The sequence below is a fragment of the Oncorhynchus keta genome, chromosome 1 (genome assembly GCF_023373465.1).
Source record: "Oncorhynchus keta strain PuntledgeMale-10-30-2019 chromosome 1, Oket_V2, whole genome shotgun sequence".
NCBI classification, from domain to species: Eukaryota; Metazoa; Chordata; class Actinopteri; order Salmoniformes; family Salmonidae; genus Oncorhynchus; species Oncorhynchus keta.
The window spans coordinates 65364065-65388420 of NC_068421.1; the positions used below are offsets into that span (position 1 = coordinate 65364065).

At 39.9% G+C, this 24356-nt stretch overlaps 1 protein-coding gene across 1 annotated transcript in view; it reads right to left on the bottom strand.

Moving 5' to 3' along the window:
- Positions 1-24356, bottom strand: part of agbl4 (AGBL carboxypeptidase 4) — a 412900-nt gene that overhangs the window by 373412 nt on the left and 15132 nt on the right. Inside the window, exon 3 of the mRNA XM_035781882.2 lies at positions 10351-10475. Coding sequence (XP_035637775.1) covers positions 10351-10475 — 125 coding nt within the window. The remainder of the gene's footprint in view (positions 1-10350; positions 10476-24356) is intronic.

Consider the following 24356-nt stretch of genomic DNA (forward strand, 5'->3'; position numbering starts at 1 on the left):
AACTGACCTAGGACAGGGAAATTTTACTGTGATTAAATGTCAGGAATTGTGAAAAACTTTAAATGTATTTGGCTAAACCTCCGACTTCAACTGTAAAGTATATACAGTACCAGTCAAAAGTTTGGACACAGCTACTCATTCAAGTGTTTTTCTTTATTTTTCCTATGTTCTACATTGTAGAATAATAGTGAAGACATCAAAACTATGAAATAACACATATGGAATCATGTAGTAACCAAAAGAGTGTTAAACAAAGAAAAATATATATTATATTTAAGATTCTTAAAAGTAGCCACCCTTTGCATTGATGACAGCTTTGCACACTCTTGGCATTCTCTCAACCAGCTTCACCTGGAATGCTATTCCAACAGTCTTGAAGGAGTTCCCACATATGCTGAGCACTTGCTGGCTGCTTTTCCTTCACTCTACGGTCCAACTCATCCCAAACCATCTCAATTGGGTTTAGGTTGGGTGATTGTGGAGGCCAGGTCATCTGATGCAGTACTCCATCACTCTCCTTCTTGGTAAAATAGCCCTTACACAGCCTGGAGGTGTGTTGCGCAAACCAGATGGGATGGCGTATCACTGCAGAATGTTGTGGTAGCCATGCTGGTTAAGTGTGCTTTGAATTCTAAATCAATCAGACTGTGTCACAAGCAAAGCACACACACCCACATCATCACACCTCCTCCTTCATGCTTCACGGTGGGAACTACACATGCAGAGATCATCCATTCACCTCCTCTGCGTCTCACCAAGACTCGGCAGCTGGGCCCAAAAATCTCAAATTTGGACTCATTTGACCAAAGGACAGATTTCCACCGGTCTAATGTCCATTGCTCGTGGTTCTTGGCCCAAGCCAGTCTCTTCTTATTATTAGTGTCCTTTAGTAGTGGTTTCTTTGCAGCAATTCGACAATGAAGGCCTGATTCATGCAGTCTCCTCTGAACAGTTGATGTTGAGATGTGTCTGTTACTTTAACTCAGTGAAGCATTTATTTGGGCTGCAATTTCTGAGGCTGGTAACGCTAATGAACTTATCCTCTGCAGCAGAGGCAACTCTGGGTCTTCCTTTCCTGAGGCAGTCCTCATGAGAGCCAGTTTCATCATAGCGCTAGATGATTTCTGCAACTGCACTTGAAGAAACTTTCAAAGTTCTTGAAATTTTCCGCATGGACTGACTTTCATGTCTTAAAGTAATGATGGACTGTCATTTCTCTTTGCTTATTTAAGCTGTTCTTGCCATACTATGGACTTTGTCTTTTACCAAATAGGGCTATCTTGTATACCACCCCTACCTTGTCACAACACAACTGACTGCCTCAAATGCAGTAAGAAGGAAATAAATTCCACAAATGAACTTTTAACAAGGCACACCTGTTAATTGAAATGCATTCCAGGTGACTATCTCATGAAGCTGGTTGAGAGAATGTCAAGAGTGTGCAAAGGGTGGCTACTTTGAAGAATCTCAAATATATGTTGATTTGTTTAACACTTTTTTGGTTACTACACGATTCCATATGTGTTATTTCATAGTTTTCATAGATTGGATGTCTTCACTACAATTAACTGTAGAAAATAGAAAAAAAAATAGAAAAAAAACTTGAATGAGTCCAAACTTTTGACTGGTACTGTACATATTCTTATAATATGTTTTATTGCCACATACACCGGATGTGAAATGTATTGTTTTACAGAGTCAGCCATAGTAGTATGGCACATCGACAGATTGTTCACCTTGTTGGCTCGGGTATTCCAACCAGCTACCTTTCGGTTACTGGCCCAACGCTCTAACCTCTAAGACTACCTGCTGCCCTATATAGTGATATAGCTGGTAGATGTTGTCTCACTCACTCTACTTCTAACATTCCCCTTTTTCTTTTTAACACTCTTCGTGTAGCCAAATATGTTAACAATGTGCAACTTTTGATTCAGTTAGGAAGTTTAGACAGAAGGACAGGTCCATTGGCTCCCTGGAGTACTTAAATCTCTACATCTGAAAGACAAACAACATCTGTTTACTCCTAGCAAACAATCTCTGGCTAGGCTGTGGTGTAGATATCACACACATGATGTAAAAAGCAGTGGGTTTTCAAAGTCTCTATCACACTGGGATTCCAGGGTTATATTCAAGATAAAATTCTAATTGGTTTTGCATCCATGCAATTTGCATGACATGATGCACCCACCAAAGGCATGATGGACCCAAAAAGGCAACTGATTTAAAAAAAAACATTAGAAACATTCAATGTGTGTGAGTGCACGTGTGTTAGCGTGTGAGAGAGAAGAGTGTGCTCGTGCGCATACATCCAATGATAGGAGGTAGCCCTTGGTAAGCAAAGTCGTGACAAATTCATGCAGGATTCACCCCAGGCATCAAAGAGGAGGAAGTGAAAAAATGGCAGATGAGAAATCCCCTAGGGCTCTGGTCTGCACGGAATCGCCACAGCATGAATATGTTCTGCTTTGTTTCATTGACATCCTGCCTCTCTGGATCTACCTGCAGCCACGACAGAAAGAATACACACTGTCAAGGCCCCGGCTCTGATTTATAGAACTGCAGAGTTCAGGCGGCAGCGACCCCAAGGTGCTGTTGGGAGATAAAATCCTGCATGGACCAACGACCCATCACGGACCACCATCGCCACACTCCACTCTCAGCTAGTCGCACCGCACACTTCCCCTCCAAGGCCAAGACATCATATCACGCCATATTTAGGCTAACTGCGACACACCATATATTATTATATTATAACTGGGTGGTTCGAGCCCTGAATGCTGATTGGCTGAAAGCCGTGGTATATCAGACCGTATACCATTGGTATGACAAAACATTTATTTTTACTGCTCTAATTATGTTGGTAACCAGTTTATAATAGCAATAAGGCACCTCAGGGGTTTTTGATATATGGCCAATATACCACGGCTAAGGGCTGTGTCCTGGCACTCGGCGTTGCGTCGTGCATAAGAACAGCCCTGAGCTGTGGCCTATTGGCCATATACCACACCTCCTCGGGCCTTATTGCTTAATTATATTATATGGACCAGCTAGCAACAACACGCCTGATATGTTAGATTTAATAAAGCTGAATTCTACTGCAGATGTCATGAAGCAATACTGATTAATTAACATATTAAAACATTTTTGAAATTGTTGTTTTTTCTGATTAGGCTATATTATTTCCACAACACAGGCTAATAGCAGATTATCCTTATTAAGAAGGGTACATTCAGAAAGGAAATAAAGAGTGGTACCCATAATTAGGCCACTGTTACATGGTTAAAACAATAAATTTATTACTATTCACATCGCCTTTACCTACAATAATTATCTCAAAGCATTTTGGCACCATTAGGGCATTTATAGCAAGAGCACCTGAACCTGCCTAAGCATGGTTAAGCGTGAGACCTCAGTTAGAGACCTATATTAAACTGCAGCCCATTGTGAGTGTGTGTTATGCTGGCCCTCCACCTCACTGTAAGCCCCAACTGCAGTGGCTATCAATGGCTCTCCTAGCATGGGCTCCTCTCCTCTCTTTCCTCTTCTGCAGCAGGGGAGTCAGACGCCCACGCTTAGCTCTCATGTTACCAGGCACACCGCCCGCCAGCCCCACCTTTATTACAACACGCAGCGAAAACAACCATATTGGCTTTACTTAACAACATTAACCGTGAACACAGATTGACAGCAGCTCCCTCTGCAGCCTCCTACAGCAAATAATACAGGGGAAATTGTGTTCAATACAGAGAGCCATCCAGCGAATTAGAGATTCAAAAACAACATTTGAGTAATAAGTGAAAGCCACTGAATAGAATGAAAATGCAAATGTGGGCTGAGGACTTGCATGTTTAAAAACAAGACAAACCTGCCTGGCTTTTCAAACAAATACAGTACATTAGGGGCATCTCACTGTTGTGAAATTTGTTTAACCTGGGTGGTCCCTATATTATCTTACAGACGGGTTGTTTTTTCCCCCTCGAACTACTCATTTAGTCTTACGGTTGATTTGGTTACATGAGTGATAATTAGACCAACAACATGGAGATTTAATTAGCTATTCAATATGAGGCCTAGTCAAGGCTTCGGTCTACACTCCTACAGAGTGATGGTTCTGAGTGTAGCACTTACTGCTTGATAGCCAGCTATGAGGAATCTATGTGTTGATTTTATAATGCACTGAAGACCTAGATCTTCCATGTTATACCAACTCCAAAGTGAAGGGTAAGCAAATGAACAACTGAAACACTTCTCTAGCTCATTACCAAAATCCCCAGACAGTCAACAAACGTGTAGCCCAACTCCACAATGCTAAAGCACAACCATCACCATGCCCCCCATTGGATATAAACAGATATAACATCATGAGAACAATTTATGAAGTAATTAGCCATTATGAGCAAACAGTGCAGCGAGAAGGAGAACGTTTGCTGATTGAATTAACCACATAAATAGAAACAAAAGAAGCATCAAAGCAGCACCACAGTGCTGCTTAGTAGCTCCTTGCTGTTTAATAAACAGGGAAAAATGTGTGCTCCCAGGCCACTAGTTGGCATAATGAACGTGTCTGCATCTGAATGCTGGCGTTAAACCCTGTGGTGCTGTGATCGGACTCTGTCCTCCCATTATCTGGACACCAACGGGTTACAACAGAACGGGGAACGCTCACACTGCGAGGGAGCCAACACCAGGCCCCCCTTTAAAACAATAGCCTAATTACAACATTTATAACCCAGAATCTGGAATTTAATTTAGTCCAATTTAAGGCTGCGCTGGCATGAAAATACTATTTGATTAGAACAGCCGTGGTTTCATTTGTGGCGCAGCAGATTGCAGAGCATCTCTATCCGGTGCGCAATCTGTATTCATTACGCTGTGTAAAGGATGATCCATGTCCTGACTCTGCATTGATAATTTCATGCAGATGCACAGCGCTCCACATGGCCCCAGTGCTTCCCTTACAACGGCTCTGCTCATCTCCTCTCTGCCGCCTCACATGCTGGGCTCAGCAGTGCTGCTCAGCCAATTTCAGCCTTTTAGGACCTCAAAAGGCCTCCCAGGCACCCCCACCACCCATAGCAAGGAGTATCAAAAGGCGGAGACATCAAAAGCTGAAAGAAATATATATTTTGATGTATATAAATTGGCCACATGTGTCTGTCTGATATGTGTAGTAGCAGTTGATATTTGTAGTAGCAGTGCCATACAGATGTAATCGTCCTCTTTCATGATTTGGGACGAGGACCAGAGTCTGTATCTGGATTTGGCAGTGATTCACACTCTGTTGTATGGCGCACAGATGCATATACAGTCCTGATGAACACAGCATACAGAGATGGGGTTCTATACTGTCAAATCCAAAATAAGATTGTATATCTGTTAAATAACAATCATTACTAATACTGTGAATACTGAGAGGAATTCTGTTATAGTGATCATATTTCAAACACTGCATAAAAACAGAAGTAGGCCTACTGCTAAGTTGGCTTTAGTCTACTTGGTGTCTGTTCTGTTTCAAAACATAACTCAAATCAGAATGTATTTGACTAGGCTTTAAATTAATAAAGCTAAAAAATAAAGCAATACATTTTTATAAGGAGTATCGTATCAGAAGATAACCCATGGAAACTGATTTTGCTATAATTAGAAAATCCAATGTGTGCCCTCAAATCCTTTTGTCTATCTCATTATGCAAAATCTGAAGACTATTGGTCTTGACAAAGAATAAGATCCATTAGTTCCCCTTGGAGAGGAAAGTTACTTGATATCATCAGAACTCTCTGAGTGCACTGTTTAATGACTGTCTTTCAAATTGGCAATTTTCTCTTACTATGTTCTTACCACGCTTTAAACCTACAATCCAAAACTTTATATCCGATGTAAGCCTATTTGTTCCCAAATCCCACTTTGTCGAATAATCCCTTTGAATAAACCACAAAAGCCCATTCCTCTTCTATAGTGACTGGGAGAGAAACCTTGAAAGCATTCCCCACAGCAGCAGAGCAGGCATAGGAAATATAAATGGCTGTCCTGCTCCCAAAGCAAAGCAAGAAGGGAAAAAAGGGAAAGGATAAAAAACAGGGACTCTGCCTGTGCAGTATTTTTAGTATTGCAGAATAAACAGAGGACGAGACCTGTTGCAGAGTGGGGGAGCCAGTATGGAGAGACCTGATAAACTGCTTGTGCAGCCTCTAATCCAGGAGCTCAGCACCGTAAGCCCTCCCACAGGCAGGCCCCCACACCACGCTGCCGCACCACGGCATGCCGGCCATGATTACACTCATCTTCCGGCAGTCACGGGGGACCCGGCTGTCCCCATCAGCAGTGAAGGACATCAGGCAACAGAGGAAAGGAGGGGTTAAATAGCCACGCCCAGACATGGACCAAGGCTTCCTTCCACAGCACCCTGGTCAAACCTGACCATCAGATATTTAAAAATTAAATTTAAAAAACATTATGCAGCATTCAAGAGGTTCTAGAAGCCAGCTTTGGCAAGCATTTGTCATGTTATCCAACAAATGTAAACATCTGGAGTTTGCTAAACGGCATTGGCACTTGGATTGGAACCAGTGCTGTGGTCAGATGACATGAAAGTAAAGCTCTTTGGCCATGCACACCAGTGGTGGGTTTGGCATCTAAATGAGAATGCATAAGCAGAAAATAACCCCATACCTACTGTAAAAAATGGTGGTGGATCTTTGATGTTATGGGGCTATTTTGCTTCCACTGGTCCTGGGGCCCTTGTTAAGGTCAATGGCATCATGAACTTTACCCAGTACCAGGACATTTTAGCCAAAAACCTGGTTGTCTCTGCAGGAGGCTGACACTTGGCTGCAAGTGGATCTTCCAGCAAGACAATAACTCCAAGCGCACATCAAAATCCACAAAGAAATGGTTAATTGGCCACAAAAATCAACATTTTCCAATGGCCAAGAGGGCAATCCATAAGCGCAGACGAAGGATATAAAGGATCTGGAAGGATCCCTCCCAATGTGTACTTCAACTCATAAAACTGTAAATAGCCCATCCAAATACCTACTTCATCCCCATTTTTATTTTTTAAACTTTTTTTGCACACCAGTATTTCTACTTGCACATCATCATCTGCACATCTATCACTCCAGTGTTAATTTGCTAAATTGTAATTACTTCGCTACTATGGCCTATTTATTGCCTTACCTCCTTACTACATTTGCACACACTGTATATAGATTTTTCTATTGTGTTACTGACTGTACTTTTGTTTATTCCATGTGTAACTCTGTGCTTTATCTTGACCAGGTCGTAGTTGTAAATGACAACTTGTTCTCAACTGACCTACCTGGTTAAATAAAGGATAAATAAAAAATACAAAAATAATAATAATTCTCAATGCCATTATCCTCGCAAGGTGAGGTATTGAAAGGTATTGAAACCAATATTGAGCCCTACCTTTATGAGATTTTTTTTTTATTACTTGTTAAACAAAATCTCTTTCTCTGACCAATTGTATTAGTATAAAATAATTTCCCTTTTTTCTGCATACAATGTAGCTCAGTATTTGAATAATTTATACAGTCATTTTTGCTCATCTTTATCAAGGGTGTCAATCATTTTGGACCTAACTGTACATAAAAACAGGACAATTCTCGTAACTACATTCCCATCCCTCCTCTGTGAAAACAAATCAATGTGCATTACATCCATTACCGTGCTCATGGACAAGTCAGGGACTCCAAACTACTTAGCCTTTCTCTCTTCTCCTCAATACACTGCAAAATATGTCCAAACATTGACATCTCTTAAAACTGATGTGCAAATTGTACATTTCACATTCTATTCAGAATATAGCAAAGTGCAGAGGAAATTTGAAGACCTTTTATGCTCAATTAGAAATATTCATAAATCTGAGAAATCTATATCATGCCCTTTGACACCCAGTCGGGCACAACTGAATGATCTAATAGTTCCTATCAGCATGACACTGCCCAAAATGAGTCAGTCACCTGAGATTAAATGTCATTTAATATATGTGCCATATATCTCATGTTAGATTAGACCATATCATCATCAATAAATGTCAATATAAAAAGATCTGGAGAGATTATTGTCCTTTAGGAATTCAAGACACCTCACATTCTAACTAAATTCTTTCTATTTTTTGATTATGGAGAATAACTGCCTCTGCTGAGCTTTTCCTGGATAAGTGAAGCTTGTAAATCACACATGAATTTCAGTAGCTGAAGGCAGTCGTTTTACTGTATTATATATAGTATTGCTCCCCAAAGATTTCTATGATAATACCTCACAGCCGTGCCCTTCACGCAGCTTGATGTCAAACAGCCACCGTCCACAGCATGGATTAAATAGAAGCACAGCACATCACTGTTTCCACTGGTTAAAAAGCTCAATATATATTTTTCAGAGGTGAGAAAATATGGGGAAGAATCTTGAATAGTTTCCATGCTCTCTCAATTTGAAATACTGCATGAAAGAGATATATTTGTACTACACAGATAAATGCAGTAACATGGCTGGCTTATTGCCTAAAATTGCTACACGAGTATATCTAAAAAAAAAAAGAGAGAAAAAAAAGATATATATATATATATATCACAAGCAGAAGCGGTCTAACATCAATTCATCACTGACACACTATCAGTGTCCATAAATATGTAGACTATATTTTATGGTTAGGTGACATTGGACTAACATGAAGTCCTAGGATTTAATAACTGGCTCAACAGTCAAATTACTTGAATGATAACTCCAGTTTAGAGTGCTGCTATGCTTTGCTCAGTCGTTGCAACATAATTAACCAGCATCAGTCTCACCATACCAAAAGCAAGACGAAGTTTGAGGTGAAGGTTTTGTAGAGAAGAAAAGAAAAAGACATTCATCCATCATAACCATGCTATGGTGCAGCCAATTTCCACAAAGCTGCTAAGCTGATTGAGGCCGACCAAATCTTTTTCACCAGCTTACATTCCTTCAAAATGGTCATCTCAGTTCCAATATCACGGGCTTTTACTGTTTCCAATTTCACTGTTCTCGACTGAGAGTCGGTCGGCTTAGTTGGATAAAACACTCTAGCCCAGTTCCTTGTGAATGTACTGATATCTCTATAGCACAGCTTCCACATGGCTCTATTTATTTATTTACTCATGCCATATTTTTATTTATTTCTATTTATAAAATGCAAGTAAACCGCCAAATAACAATTACATCAAACATACTCACTCTCTCTCTCACCCCCCCACCACCACACACACACACACAGTTACAGTGCACATACATATAACACACACGACACCGTACCAAAACACACAAGCACCAGATACCCTACAACCTCCTACTGAAGTTGATTCAATTCCCACAGGCTCGCATTCTAAAAAAGGAAATAGGATATATATACAAAATAAAATAAAGAAAGGACTGTGTGGCATCAACAAAGCACTCAGAAGCTAATTGTGAAAATGTTTATTCCTACTGCTTTTTCCCCCACCTGTAGATGTCTGTGTATGTGTGTGTATGCAAGAGTCATTGAGTGTATGTTCGTGTGGGCTTCTCACTAGCCTTTCGCTCTCCTCTTTTTTTGCCACAACAGCAAATATCCTGTTGGCGCAGGATGCCGGGCCGTATCTGGCCCTAAAATCGATAAGGCTCCTGGCTAAGGGCTCCCATTCATCTCTTGGCCATAAAATTTGATTAGCGCTGACTACAGCACTGCAGGGAGATGGGGCCGATAGGGCAGGGCTGCAGAAGACAGCATTCAATTTTTTCATCCACGCTCTCTCGCTCCGTCTGTCTCTTAGCCCAGGCTCTCACTTTTCAACATAGAGCTACCCAGGCTTGTATGCCTACACATTAGACAGCAGGAATAGAATTCCGCTGCCGGTTGACTCCTTTTTAGTATCTTGTTTTCTCTCTCTGAATTAGATCGAAATGACAGAACTGATGAAGCTCCAATCAGAGTTGATAAAATTAAACAAATGCCCTCGGCAGCAGCCTGAGCGGTCCGCAGACATGAAACACGCGTTCTGTTCCCTCACACAGTATCTCTGTGGCATGTGACCAATGCTCTCAGCCAATCCGAGAGCTCAATGCATGCAAGTGGCTAGCGCTTCTCAGTGCTGTGATGAGGAAGCAGGTATGACACAAACAACTCTTCTGAAGGTCTAGGATACAACAAAACTTGAAATCATTTAGAATTGTGAGCTACGGACACATTCTTTTTTAAATACCCATAAAAGTGTGCATAGAAATTTGAATAAAGGCAGACAGGTTAATAGTAACAGTAAATACAGAAAATATGTGTATATTTGGAATGCAGTATACAGTATTAATACAAATTCAGGGAAAGCCACCACCTACCTGTGTCTCCCGCACGTTTTCCACTGTGAAGTTGAACCAAACTCTGAAGCGAGGGTTACAGGTGTCAGGTCTGATGAACAGATCAAACTCAAATTCACTGATGTAATCAACACGTCCAAGGTTACCTGAGAAAATGAAGATCACATTCAGGAATCATTTCACATCCTGGCAAGTAGTCTAGTTACCTGTTATGCCTCAACTAGATGCTTTTGAAAATGTGATGCATAACCCCCCTTTACAAGATTAATAGATTTGAAGATACTACATATGCTGCTTACTGAAATAAATCTGAAAATGTTATATTTAGAAAGGTCTTCATTGATGCATTTATGTTGCAGGCATCTCCTTCACCACTCATGTAGCTAGAACCTTGGGATATATTTTCCATTGGATTCATTAAAATTCAAGTGATCAACTTGTTATCCGTTAGATGTGTATATAATGTATCAGACACGGATGGGAGGACTAACCCTGTCCATCCCTCACCATAGCCTCTTCCTGCAGGCACAGCGACAGTGACAATACGTGGGTTGAAGAGAATGGAACTTAGCTACTGTTCAGGTGGAAAATGGGAAAGATTTGAATGGTGGTATCTTCAAAATAACAAGCCGTCAAAGATGTTCATCTAGCTTTAATTTGCAGGGCTACATATATATATATATATATATATTTCACAGCACGGATCTATCCACCGCTGTGTGATTTATACAATGTCAAATAAGCCTAGACCAGAGGCCCGGCTTAGCCCACTGGCTCGCAGACAGTTAACTCCCCAGGCAAGAGGACAACCTGCTTTGCTCTGCTCCGCGTCCCTCAGCCTGTCCATGTGGTGTGGATGGAGTGTGGAAGCGACCGACCACCTGGTGCCAGGTAGCACAGAGCTAATTATCGACAGATGGGGTAACCACCACACTGTCAGAGCAGATCGCTCTCCTTCTGCCATCTGAGAGGGCTAATCCACCCGCTTCCTGAAAATCCCTTCACTCGTCACGCTGTCCACAGAAATACCATCATCTACCAACCCTCACAGGAAACTGCATGTTGCTCCTGTATGAGCTCTAAAATATATGCTTTATTATTTTTTATACAAATACATCAACGACCCCACTGGGAAATGCAATATGGATTATGGACAACAGAACCCCTACAGAATATGATCTGGAAATCATTTTGGAAGTGTCTTACAAATTGTATGCTTATTTTGTAACACATAATTCTGTATTTACATGTCTGCCATTCTCTAACAGCTTTGCTGTTGCACTAATGGCTACTGGCGTTTCATTCCAACACATTGGTTGCAAAATGGAAATGCTCTCTGCAAAAATGAATATTGGCACTCTAACTGATTACACTGTGACTGTAGCTCTTGTGAACAATGCTAGAGCTATAAGAATACAAATAGGGGTCAGACATAGTGAGAGCTGTTCACAACTTATCAGACACCTATGGCAAAGGTTGATAACTGACCTTTACTGTGCCTATTACATGAACGAACATTGTGTGCTTGCACTCGTGTGTAGTTTAAAAGGGCGTAATGTATCATCACAGCTATTTCATTTAATGACATACCACCTAGCCTACCCCATAGCACAACATATTGCTACACTTGGTGGTAGTTGGGAGAAGATAAGTGAAACACACTGTACCACAAACCAAAGACACATCTGTTTTACAACCCTTACTTGAAATAACCACCTACTGTACAAACCGACTGAGAAGTGTCAGGTGCTGGCAAAGCAATCCAGAGCCATAGTTGTTAGCTGAAACAAGCACAGCTGCAGATAGTATGGTGGGGATATGAGAACTGCACCTGTTCCAACCAGATGTGCTGTATAATCTATCATCTCTAATTCCAATGTCTTAGCGATTTATCTGGTTTGCCCTACCAAATATTAGCTATTAGAGGACGCAGATAGCCTCTAAAGGTTGTTTCATATGGAAGTGTGGATATCACAGCTACTGTTTTTGTTGTCTGATTTATTTAAGCTACTTTCACTATTCAGATTAATACAATTGAAGGATGTATCTACAGGTTTGTAAACTACAGGCATGTAAACATGGACTAAACATAAGTGTGTTAAAAATAAATGTCAAGAGATTCTGAAGCTTTTTAACGGCATATGATTTATGAAGAGCCAAATATATTGCATGCAATACAACTTTCTAAATATACATTAAATAATGACTAAGTCCATTGAATCTGTCATATGGCTCCAAATAGCACAAGGCTGCAACTAAACCGAAACCTTGTGTACACTAATGCAACATCATAAAGAGCTATCAAAATCTCACTAACTCTCTGGCTCTCTCACTCAGACTGCAGCCAGAGAGTCCTTTCCATTCGTTTGGCATTTCAGAACCATGGACAGCGGATAAGCATATACAGTAGGTCTTTCTCAGGCACAACTACAACAAGAGGTTCAGAGGAATTTCAACGAAAGCACTGAAGGTCTTCATTGAATGGCATGCCACTTATCTCCTCTTCATAGATGAAAAAAAAGAGTCAAACCAAAAGTGCATTTACCCTACCACAAACTGGTGAGGTAGAAGTTACCCATCAGAAAAGTACCAGACAAATACAAAGATGATGAACCAACTTTTAAAACAAACTGAGGATGTCATTGCAGGGAGATAGAAAATGCTATCTCTACTTCAAAGCACAGTAGCCACGCACTGCTAGGTTATTGAGCTTGGTGCTTGAAGACCTGAAGTGAGGAATAGCACAGGCCTCAAGGTTAGAATGGCATGTTCAGCTTGTGGAGCAGGGATATGACACAGTATTGATTTTAATTGTAATTTTATGGTGGCTAACTCCAGATTCCAATGCTGCAGTACTAATCAATTCCATATTATTCAGTATTTAACAAACATAAATGGCAAACAGACCTCTCTAAATCCTAAAGTATAAAAAGACCATCATATTGGTAGCCTATGGACTACTTGGAAAAGTGAGAGTGACTTATCTAAAGTTGTTTTATTAATTTGCACAAATATGCAGTCAAACTATAGTGTAATTAGTGTAGGCTACACTAGAGGAAAGAGAAAGATAAAGAGGAAGCAAGCAACAGAGAAAAACATCAGTTATCTAATAAGAGTTACTACTGCAAGGCTTGTGTGTCTACATTCGTCCTTAGTGGAGGTTTCATAAGTTATGTTCCATATCAATCATCTATAAAAAAAAAAATACATATAAAAGAGAGTCGCACACATAAACTCCCAGTCATTTATTGGGTAAATCACCAACGTTTGGGCATCACTGTGCCTTCAGGGTAATATCATGAATACTTGAACCAGTTTATGTAGACAAACAGTGCAATTAGTGCAACCAATGACAATAGTGAGGGGTGGGTCATAATTATTCAGTTAATTAGAATGAATTATATATCAATCATCAACCATTGGGAGAAACATATGCAGCACTTACAATTTAATAAATTGGGTTTCAACAAATGGCCCGACTGTAAGAACCCACCCAGTGGGCTGAGTAAACCTACTAAAGGCTTTGCTGTTCTTTGAAAATCAGTTTAAACATGACAGGTTCTCCATAAGGACTCCGTAGTTTGTACGAAACCACCTCTTGTTCTCTCTCGCTTTCTAGTCTCTATATCTTTATTTTCTTAATTAAAAGATTGGGGGAAATGGTGAACCATCTGAATGTATACCGGTTTTAGTGAAGACACACCATGTGTCTCTCTTTCTCTCCACTACTGCTGTGTGCTGTCCAAACTCCCACGATTTGAGTACTTTGTTCCCCCATTGTAAATATTTGTTAATGTTTCCCAAATTTCAAATCAATATGTTACATTTATATTCCATATAATCTTAGAGTAATTACTGGCTAGCGCTACCCAATCTCATTCCCTTTCCAGATATTGCAACATTGTTGATATTTCTGTAAAATTCGGTACACAGTAAGTTGTATTTCTCTTTCTGTATTTCCTCTCCTCTGAGTGGGTGCAAGCTTAAAGTGCACATGAACATTTGCTAGTTAATTTTATACCCAATAAATGTGCTTGTGTCAAATTTTCAAAGCAGTCTGATCCGATACAAAAGTACAAAAGCTTGTATGAAATTTAAATGACAACAAAATGTGATGCTTCGTTTGATCACATGCATTTTCAAAACATGTTTCAAAATGTGAGATCCCACCATAGACTGTAGGTGTTTCTCAATATGCATACTACGCTGCTCCACACTATCATGCTCCGAGTTCAGTCTCCAAGGAAGTTCTCTTGAGTACGTTCTTGTGAGGATGAGAGTGTGGAGAACGCATCAAATGTTACATAAGAGACGCAAATGCACTCTGTGCTACTTACGGTATTACCTTTGACCAATACAGACGAAACAAGATACATTTTTACTTCATAATCATCAGCCAAGCAAGATTAGCAAATGTCTATATTTTCAAGTAATGTGGTGGCGGTATCATGTTATGGGTATGCTTGTCACTGGCAGGCAATGGGGAGTTTGTCAGAATCAAAAGAAATATGAAAGGAGCAAAGCCCAAGTAAAAAAAATGGGAAAACCTACCTCAATGTTTTAAACCCTGAGATAGTTTTTTGTATTTTAAATAAAAATGCATTATGACACCTTTTGGTTTTCGCAATGGCATTGACATATGATGACAAACCAAACACGCTTGAAGGATCCTTTTAGTCTTCTTCTAATGCATCTTAAGGGGAAAATAATCCAAAAGTAACAGAAAGTGATATGATTACCGTACCGAGTTTCGGTAATACAAAAGGTATTTTACTGATTAAAATTTTGGAAAGGTAACTAGTAACTGTAAAGTAACCTACCGAAGCAACCCGCAAAAATGGAGGATGCAAATGGAAGAAAGTAGGGAACTTGTTTGTGTCCCCTATATTAAAGACTATATTTGGCAACAAAAAAAAATGTCATAAATAAAACAATTATTTATTAATTAATTAATGATGTATTTATTATTATATATACAAGTTGCAAAATAGTTGGGAAGAGATTTGATGTGCCGATTCCGTGGAACATGGTTTCCGAATATATATGCAAAATAACGCTTGATTCAAAACTTACGAGTTTTTCAATTTAAAATTATTTTACAAAATTCTTGCCACAAATATAATGTTGGGTAATGGGGCATACAACCAGCTCAGCTCTGCAGATTTTGCTACGAAAAGGCAGAATCACTAGATCATTGATTTTTGTATTGTCCATATGTAGCTTGTATCTGGTCACAATTTCAGGTACGGCTGGAAAATCACAACATTTATCTAAAAATAACCCTACAAATAGCACTGTTGGGAGATTTGGAAAACCATTGTCAATTAATCAACAATATAATAATAATTTTAGTAAAAATACTTATCTTTAACTCACAATCTGTAGATACTATAGAATGCGATTAGACAGGTTCAGAGTTTATGTGAAACATCTCAGCACAGTTAAAAAAATATATAGCACATGGAAATCACAACATGGCGGTTTACAGAGATAGGTGGGATGGACTGAGAGTAGCAGAGGGGTAGATTTAGAAGTTCATGTTCTATAATATACAGTTGAATTCGGGAAGTTTACATACAGTACACCTTAGACAAATACATTTAAACTCAGCTTTTCACAATTCCTACATTCCCTGTCCTAGGTCAGTTAGGATCACCACTCTACTTTAAGAATGTGAAATATCAGATAATAGTAGAGTGATTTATTTCAGCTTTAATTTCTTTCATCACATTCCCAGTGGGTCAGACGTTTACATACACTCAATTAGTATTTGGTAGCATTGCCTTTAAATGGTTTAACTTGGGTCAAATGTTTCGGATAGCCTTCCACAAGCTTCCCACAATAAGTTGGGTGAATTTTGGCCCATTCCTCCTGACAGAGCTGGTGTAACTGAGTCAGGTTTGCAGGCCTCCATGCTTGCACATACTTTTTCAGTTCTGCCCACAAATTATCTATAGGATTGAGGTCAGGGCTTTGTGATGGCCATTCCAATACCTCGACTTTGTTGTCCTTAAACCATTTTGCCACAACTTTGGAAGTATGCTTGGGGTCATTGTCCATTTGGAAGACCCCTTTGCGACCAAGCTTTAACTTCCTGACTGATGTCTTGAGATGTTGCTTCAATATATCCACATAATTTTCCTTCCTCATGAAGCCATCTATTTTGTGAAGCGCACCAGTCCCTCCTGCAGCAAAGCACCCCACAACATGATGCTGCCAGCCCCGTGCTTCACGGTTGAGATGGTGTTCTTCGGCTTGGAAGCCTCCCACTTTTTCCTCCAAACATAACGATGGTCATTATGGCCAATCAGTTCGATTTTTGTTTCATCAGACCAGAGGACATTTTTCCAAAAAGTATGATCTTTGTCCCCATGTGCAGTTGGAGCAGTGGCTTCTTCCTTGCTGAGCGGCCTTTCAGGTTATGTCGATATAAGACTCGTTTTACTGTGGATATAGATACTTTTCTAACAGTTTCCTCCAGCATCTTCACAAGGTCCTTTGCTGTTGTTCTGGGATTGATTTGCACTTTTTCACCAAAGTACGTTCATCTCTAGGAGACAGAACGCATCTCCTACCTGAGCGGTATGACGTCTGCGTGGTCCCATTGTGTTTATACTTGCGTACTATTGTTTGTACAGATGAACGTGGTACCTTCAGGCATTTGGAAATTGCTCCCAAGGATGAACCAGACTTGTGCCGGACTTCGATTTTTTTTCTGAGATCTTGGCTGATATCTTTTGATTTTCCCATGATGTCAAGCAAAGAGGTACACCTCCAATTGACTCAAATTATGTCAATTAGCCTATCAGAAGCTTCTAAAGCCATGACATAATTTTCGGGAATTTTCCAAGCTGTTTAAAGGCACAGTCAACTTAGTGTATGTAAACTTCTGACCCACTAGTATTGTGATACAGTGAACTATAAGTGAAATAATATATCTGTAAACAATTGTTGGAATAATTACTTGTGTCAAACTATAGTTTTGGCAAACAACTTGCCAAAACTATAGTTTGTTACCAAGAAATTTGTGGAGTGGTTGAAAAACAAGTTTTAATGACTCCAACCTAAGTGTATATAAACATTCGACTTAACTGTATATATGACTGAAAATACAATGTATAATGATTAAATACTATCTATGCAGATGTAATGTACAGTGCATTCGGAATATATTCAGATCCCTTGACTTTTTCCACATGTTGTTACAGCCTTATTCTAAAATGGATTAAATTAAATGTTTTCCTCTTCAATCTACACACAATACCCTATAATGATGAAGGTTCACATGTGCCTTGTTGCAAACAGGATGCATGTTTTGGAATATTTTTTATTCTGTACAGGCTTCCTTCTTTTCACTCTGTCAATTAGGTTAGTATTGTGAAGTAACTACATTGTTGTTGATCCATCCTCAGTTTTTCTCCTATCACATCCATTAAACTCTAACTGTTTTAAAGTCATCATTAGCCTCATGATGAAATCTCTGAGTAGTTTCCTTCCTCTCCGGCAACTGAGTTAGGAAGGAGGCCTGTATCTTTGGAGTGACTGGGTGTGTTGATACACCATCCATGATACACAAGTGTTATTTATAACTTCACCATGCTCGAAGGGATATTCATTGTCTGCTTTTAAAATGGTTGACCATCTACCAATAGGTGCCATTCTTTGCGAGGAATTGGAAAACCTCCCTGGTCTTTGTGGTTGAATCTGTTTGGAATTCACTGCTAGACTGAGGGACAGATAATTGTATGTGTGGGGTACATAGATGATGTAGTCATTCAAAAATCCTGTTAAACACTATTATTGCACACAGAGTGCAACTTATTATGTGACTTGTTAAGCAAATTTTTACTCCTGTACTTATTTAGGCTTGCCATAACAAAAGGGTTGAATACTTATTGACTCACGACATTTCAGCTTTTCATGTCTTCATTTCTAAAAACATAATTCCATTTTGGCATTATGGGGTATTGTGTGTAAGCCAGTTACAAACATTTTTCAATGTAATACATTTTAAATGCAGGCTGTAACACAACAAAATGTGGAAAAGGTAAAAGGGGTATGAATACTTTCTGAAGGCAGTGAAGGCCTATGGGCCTATACATGATGCAGTCCACTATGATTTGAAAAAGTAGCAAAAAAAATGCATGCACTATTTGTTGCCTTTAGACTGCACACGCTGGGCATCATTCACAAGTGATAATATTCTCACCCATCAGACTATTCTCAATATAATCTGGTCTTTACATATACTAAATCATCTATTTGTGAAATGAGTTTTGATTTAGATTTACCATGCACCTGTTGGAACAGGGGAAGGGTAAAAAAACGTAATCCATACGCACTTGAATAACGAATGGAGGACGCTTTCCTGTGGTTCATTTTCATGCCAGCCAGGTATGTTACCTCAGTTATAAAGCAAAGCAATGTGCTTAATATAAGGAAAGTTGAGAAATAAATATAGTAGGCCGAGCCTATACAAAGATGATGGGATCCTCCTCTTTTTAATAGACAGCATCAAAATATGTTTTTCTCACGCAATTGCACAGCCTATAGAAATGTTATTTCATTCCATGCTCAACCAGCTATGAGGAGCTGGTTCTCTCTGTGCAACAGGTGATCCTATTCTGCTCAAACTCAATGTCAGGGCTGAACTGTTTGATTTGATTTAGTTTGCATTGATGTCAGAGTGATTAAATGGGACAATGGAGCCCTGAGTACCAGGTCATTAGCAAGTAGCCTAATGACCATCAGCGGCATCAGAGCACAGTTTGGGAGAAGACTTGTAACCATGACTCAACAGTCACATGGAATTTGACTGCGGTCATGACTCGTGACTGCCGGTGATACGGTCACCTTAACAGCCCAAGGGAGGACGATTTTTTTCATTAGTATGGTCTTATTTCTATTACAGCATACTGAATGCATACTGTCATTCATATTCCATTCACCCAGCTCAAGGTAACATCGATAGGTTTAAGCTACTACATGATACTCAAATTTGTCCTATATCCATCATGATGTTGCAACAACCTAGGCTACAAATGAAAGTTTATAATGTAGGTGCACATGTCGAGAGACAAATTGTAATAATCAAGGTGACATTGACACATTCAATACCACCTAGAAAGTTTCTATTGGACAAATTCAGGCAGGTCCCTCCCCGTTTCGTTCCGTTGGTAGTAGCCTAAACCTTTGCAAGCTAAACATCTGCACCTGAACCTGGCTGCCTCCTACAACATTTCTGCCCGTACAACTGCTACCAGGTCTCTATTTTACACCAGTAAACTGGTTTAATACATTTACTTATGTGCTTTGTTAAACAAAACACTGTTCATTTGACAGTAACATGGGAGCTGCAAAACCTGTAACTGCAGAAGTGTGCAAAATGGCAGCCAGTGCATGGGTAAGGCAAGAGGAAGGTCATTCACACATGGACTCACAGGAGAAAACATGGCTAATCTAATCCCATTACGGAGGTACAAAGGAGAGCAGTCACAGTGCTCAGCCCACACAATGTGACAGCCTGTAGCTGCTCTGGATGGATGGCCTGTGTGCCTCTGCCATGCAGATGTATCATGCAGCATGCCCGGGGTGCTGTCTTCAACAGAGTCATAGTAATGTAGATAGTTGTTTTCAAATGCATTATTTCAATGATTGATTTAGGGCTGTACTTGTGATGACTTCCATTTAGGGTAGCCTAACTAAAATGATAAATAAACATTTTCCACAACATTTTGCTCCCCCAGAAATGTCCTTTCGGCACAATAAACAGAATAACATACAGTATGTGTCTGAAATGAAATAGTATAAAAGGCTTGAGAATGGAAATTGACTTTACACATGAAGACAAATTGACTGCTCACATGAAGTGAAGTGTTGAAAATCAATTTTCAATACCAACACCAATAAATTGCTGAATATTGCTTGATAAAGTAATGTCTTGTGGTATTATTGGTATGAAGCACTTTACACTGACAACTGCATCTATACTGAACAAAAATATAAAACGCAACATGCAACAATTTCAATGATTTTACTGAGTTACAATTCATATAAAGAAATCAGTTAAATTAAATAAATAAATGAGTCCCTAATCTATGGATTTCATATGACTGGGCAGGAAAGCAGCCATGGGTGAGCATCGGCTCACTCACTGGGGAGCCAGGCCCAAACAATCACAATTAGTTTTTTCCCACAAAAGGGCTTTATTACAGAAATAAATTCTCCTCAGTTTCAACAGCTGTCCGGGTGGCGGGTCTCAGACGATCCCGCAGGTGAAGAAGCCGTATGTGGAGGTACTGTGCTGGCGTGGTTACACGTGGTCTCCGGTTGTGAGGCCAGTTGGACATACTGTCAAATTGCACGCTCCCTCAAAACTTGACACATTTTTCTAAAGGCAAAAAACACCCCTGCAATTTCCACCTCAAAAATGTGTACACAAAAAATGAGGGCTGGTCAAAGACATCCATCTGTCTTTTTCCTGGGCTTTCCTCTGTGATACAAACTTTACTGGAAATTAAAAGGGACTTCTGAGAGTGGGAACCTTTTAAATGTATTTTTGCTATGTGCTCCATTTCATTATTGGAAAACACATCAGTTTGCCCCTGGTGTGAGAATTTCAGGGTACAGACAACTGATAAAGACGGAATTGATTCCATCCAGCAGAGGTGTCTCAGTTTAGACCTGAGGCAAAATGTCTGTCCTTGCACTTTTCCTCCAGTATCTAAAGGCAAGTTGTCAAAGAGAAAACATCAATCTCTTGCTTCAGGACTTCTAAAAAGCAGTTTTTCCTCTACCTTATCATTAAATAGGGTGGCAGGTAACGTAGCAGTTAGAGCGTCCGGCCAGTAACCGAAAGGTCACTGGTTCGAGAACCTGAGCCAACAAGGTGAAGAATCTGTCGATGTGGCCTTGAACAAGGACAAAACACTTGACCTCCAAGGTCCACACAAACTCTCTCACAGATGTCAAAACATAGCGAATTTAAATACATTTTTGTTAGAACTTTAAACTATATCATTTTTTTTGCCATTAACAGAATGCCAGAGACAGCCCTGAAAAGACAGTGAATCTGTATGTGAAAAAAGGAGATAACAACTGAAGTGGAGAGAACAAGGTAAACAACATCATCCCTTTATGAAACCATTTGAGCACCAGCAAACTCTAACAGATATTAAAATGGCTCAGCCTGGGGATACCAGTGAGATATGCAGCCCACATATTTGGCACAAATGATGTAAAAGCCTGTAAATTCAAAAGAGACCACATTTTCTCGCTGCCCTTTTATAATCATTTTCAAAAGACCCTAAAGCAAGTATGTTACATCCAGAGCAGTTGGTATGGTAATGGGTCATACTCATAGTGGTGCATGTATTCTTAGTAAAACTGGCTTTGTTGTATTATCAATCTCAGCCAGCCAATGTGTTAGCCCACAAGTTCTTGTCACATCAAGCTAGCCCTTGACATGAGCCTGTAAAAGCAGTTAAACATTATCATCTTTACATTTATTGATTTCTGAAGCCTTACATTATCAGGTTTTACCAGAGGAATCTATAGTAAGCTTGTGCATTGTTTTTGTTTTGTTGCGTCTGTGTTTTCCTCTCCTCTTATCATTTTGTGCTATGCAGTGGTGGCCTCTTCAGAGAATAAATACAAGTCTGTTCCAATTTCATGCTATCTTCTTACAAGTTAATTATGTGGAGGCCTACAAAGGACAAGAGAGGCTTTGGCAGAGGGACAACAGTCCAGGTCTCGTCTTTGTTGTTTTGTCTGTTTTGTTTCTTCTTCTCCCAGACACACTCTCCCTCTCTTTTTCTCTCTCTGCCTCTCACAACACAGGAGAATAATCTTCCCTGCAGAGAGTTTGGAGATAAAAACAGAGAGAGCTGAAGGGTCCTTGGCGAGCCCAAGGCAAGGAGAAGGTCAACAGGACTGCTAAGAAGGGCTGTTATCATCTTGGTAACATGTTATCGGGAAGCCTGCAGTCCTGGTTATTTACAGTTATTGCTCCTTCTGGGTGCACACTTCAGTGCTTGGGGCTGGGCTGATTGAGCTGTAATGAGTTCAGGAACACAGGGAGTGGGCAAAAGAAAAGGGGAGAAACAAGGGAGACTAGAAATCAACGGCCATACCAATAGGTCAGCAGAAAAAAAAAAGTTTCACTGAAAATGCAAGTGGAGACAAAAGGAGAGTAAACTACTAGTATGGCTCTTCTCTCCATGCACGACCTTCCATTTGAAACCAAACAAATCTCCCCAATAGAAGAGGAGAGGGCAGGGTCCCCAATGAGGCCCCTGGCAGGTAATCTGACAGTAAGTGACTCTTGACATTCAATACAGTGTGACAGAGAGGGAGGTGCCAACCCTCAGTCAAAGTCACAGGCCAAACTGAGGATCAACATCACTGCTATGAATTTGCTCAAAAATATTTCTATTTTTTTTTACCTGCACCTGTCCAGTATTGTGTGTTAATCGGATAGGGCCATAGTTAAGGGGAGGTTGAAGTGAATCTGAGAGTTGAGCTAGTCGGGAAGAGGATGTCTGTAAATCCCAGTGTGGTTTCCAACCGTCAGGAGCAACGCTGAGGAAATCTCTCATTGTGAAACAGCTTTTCAATCTGGGGAATTACACAAAGTGCTGCTACTGTCAATGCACTGCCAGCTTTACACAAAAATGAAAGGACAGGAAAAAGGCTATATTGAAAGTCATTCAAAAGGCTTGGCAGAGGATCAGGTTTTTGTGCAATCACTCTGGCAAGCTGTACCCAAGCATGGTGCAATTACTTAAGAGAAATTAAGCAACAGAGCAATAAATATATATATAAGAAAGTCAAAAAGTACAACGAAAATAAAATATTCATAATAACTTTTTTTTTTTAAATAGCAGAAAGGAAAAGACAACACATCCACAGACATCCTAATCTCTATTAAATGCATTGGATGTAAGAGAAGATGCATATTTTGGACATGTCAATTTACAAAAATCTTTTATCAAGAAAGAAAATAGTGAAGAGGGACGTTTTGGCTACGAATTCTTCATCACTGCTGGAAGTGCAGATCCCAGAGGTTTCCAAGAGCAGAGCACAGATTTAACATTCTTCAGAAGAGGGATGCAAAGTGTCCCTCTCATTAGAAAAAGATTGTTCAAATACTCAAATAGCCCTTATTCACAGCCAGTGGGCAGTCTGAAATGGTTTTTCTGGTGAATGTTGGAGTTCATAGAGGCATCTCACATTCGCTAGAAAATCCTTTCAAGTGTTTTGAAGACACAAATCGCTCACAATGTGATGCTGATGTATGTGAAGGGCCAGGCTTGCATCAGAAAATAAGCTGTCTGTCATGATATTTAACCACATAAGTTGTGGTCCTTCTGTGGCTCAGTTGGTAGAGCATGGCGCTTGTAACGCCAGGGTAGTGGGTTCAATTCCCGGGACCACCCATACGTAGAAAGTATGCACACATGACTGTAAGTCGCTTTGGATAAAAGCGTCAGCTAAATGGCATATATTAAGTTTTTATGTCCATCCATGTCAAAATCAGATAAGATTAAATCAATGTGTTGACTTGGCTGTACTGCATATCATGGCAATGTGCTATTGGGAAATGGGATTAATAATTAGCTTAGTCATAACAATCATTGAGCTATGCACATTAACCTACATCAAGACTAGTTGTTTAGCCAAGGAGCATTTCAATAAAATATTATAGGCATACATCCACTATCCTCATGTGTCAAAATAAATCAGGGCAGAAACATTAAAAAGCGCTAAAATCCCATTTCTACCAAGATGGCATTCATAGGTGGTTGCCCCATCAATGAATATTGTAGCGGCAGAAATTGAATTATAGCCTAGCCTTTGAGAATATGATCGTCTAATAGCTTCACAACTTCTCTCCCAATCTGGCAGAACCCGGCCTGCATATTATGCACAGTGTTTGGCAGAGGGAAGACAGAAACAATATAAAGTCATTATCCTGGTAGGAAGCTCTGTCAAGTCTACCTACCCTGAAGCAACTGGTCATCACTAAC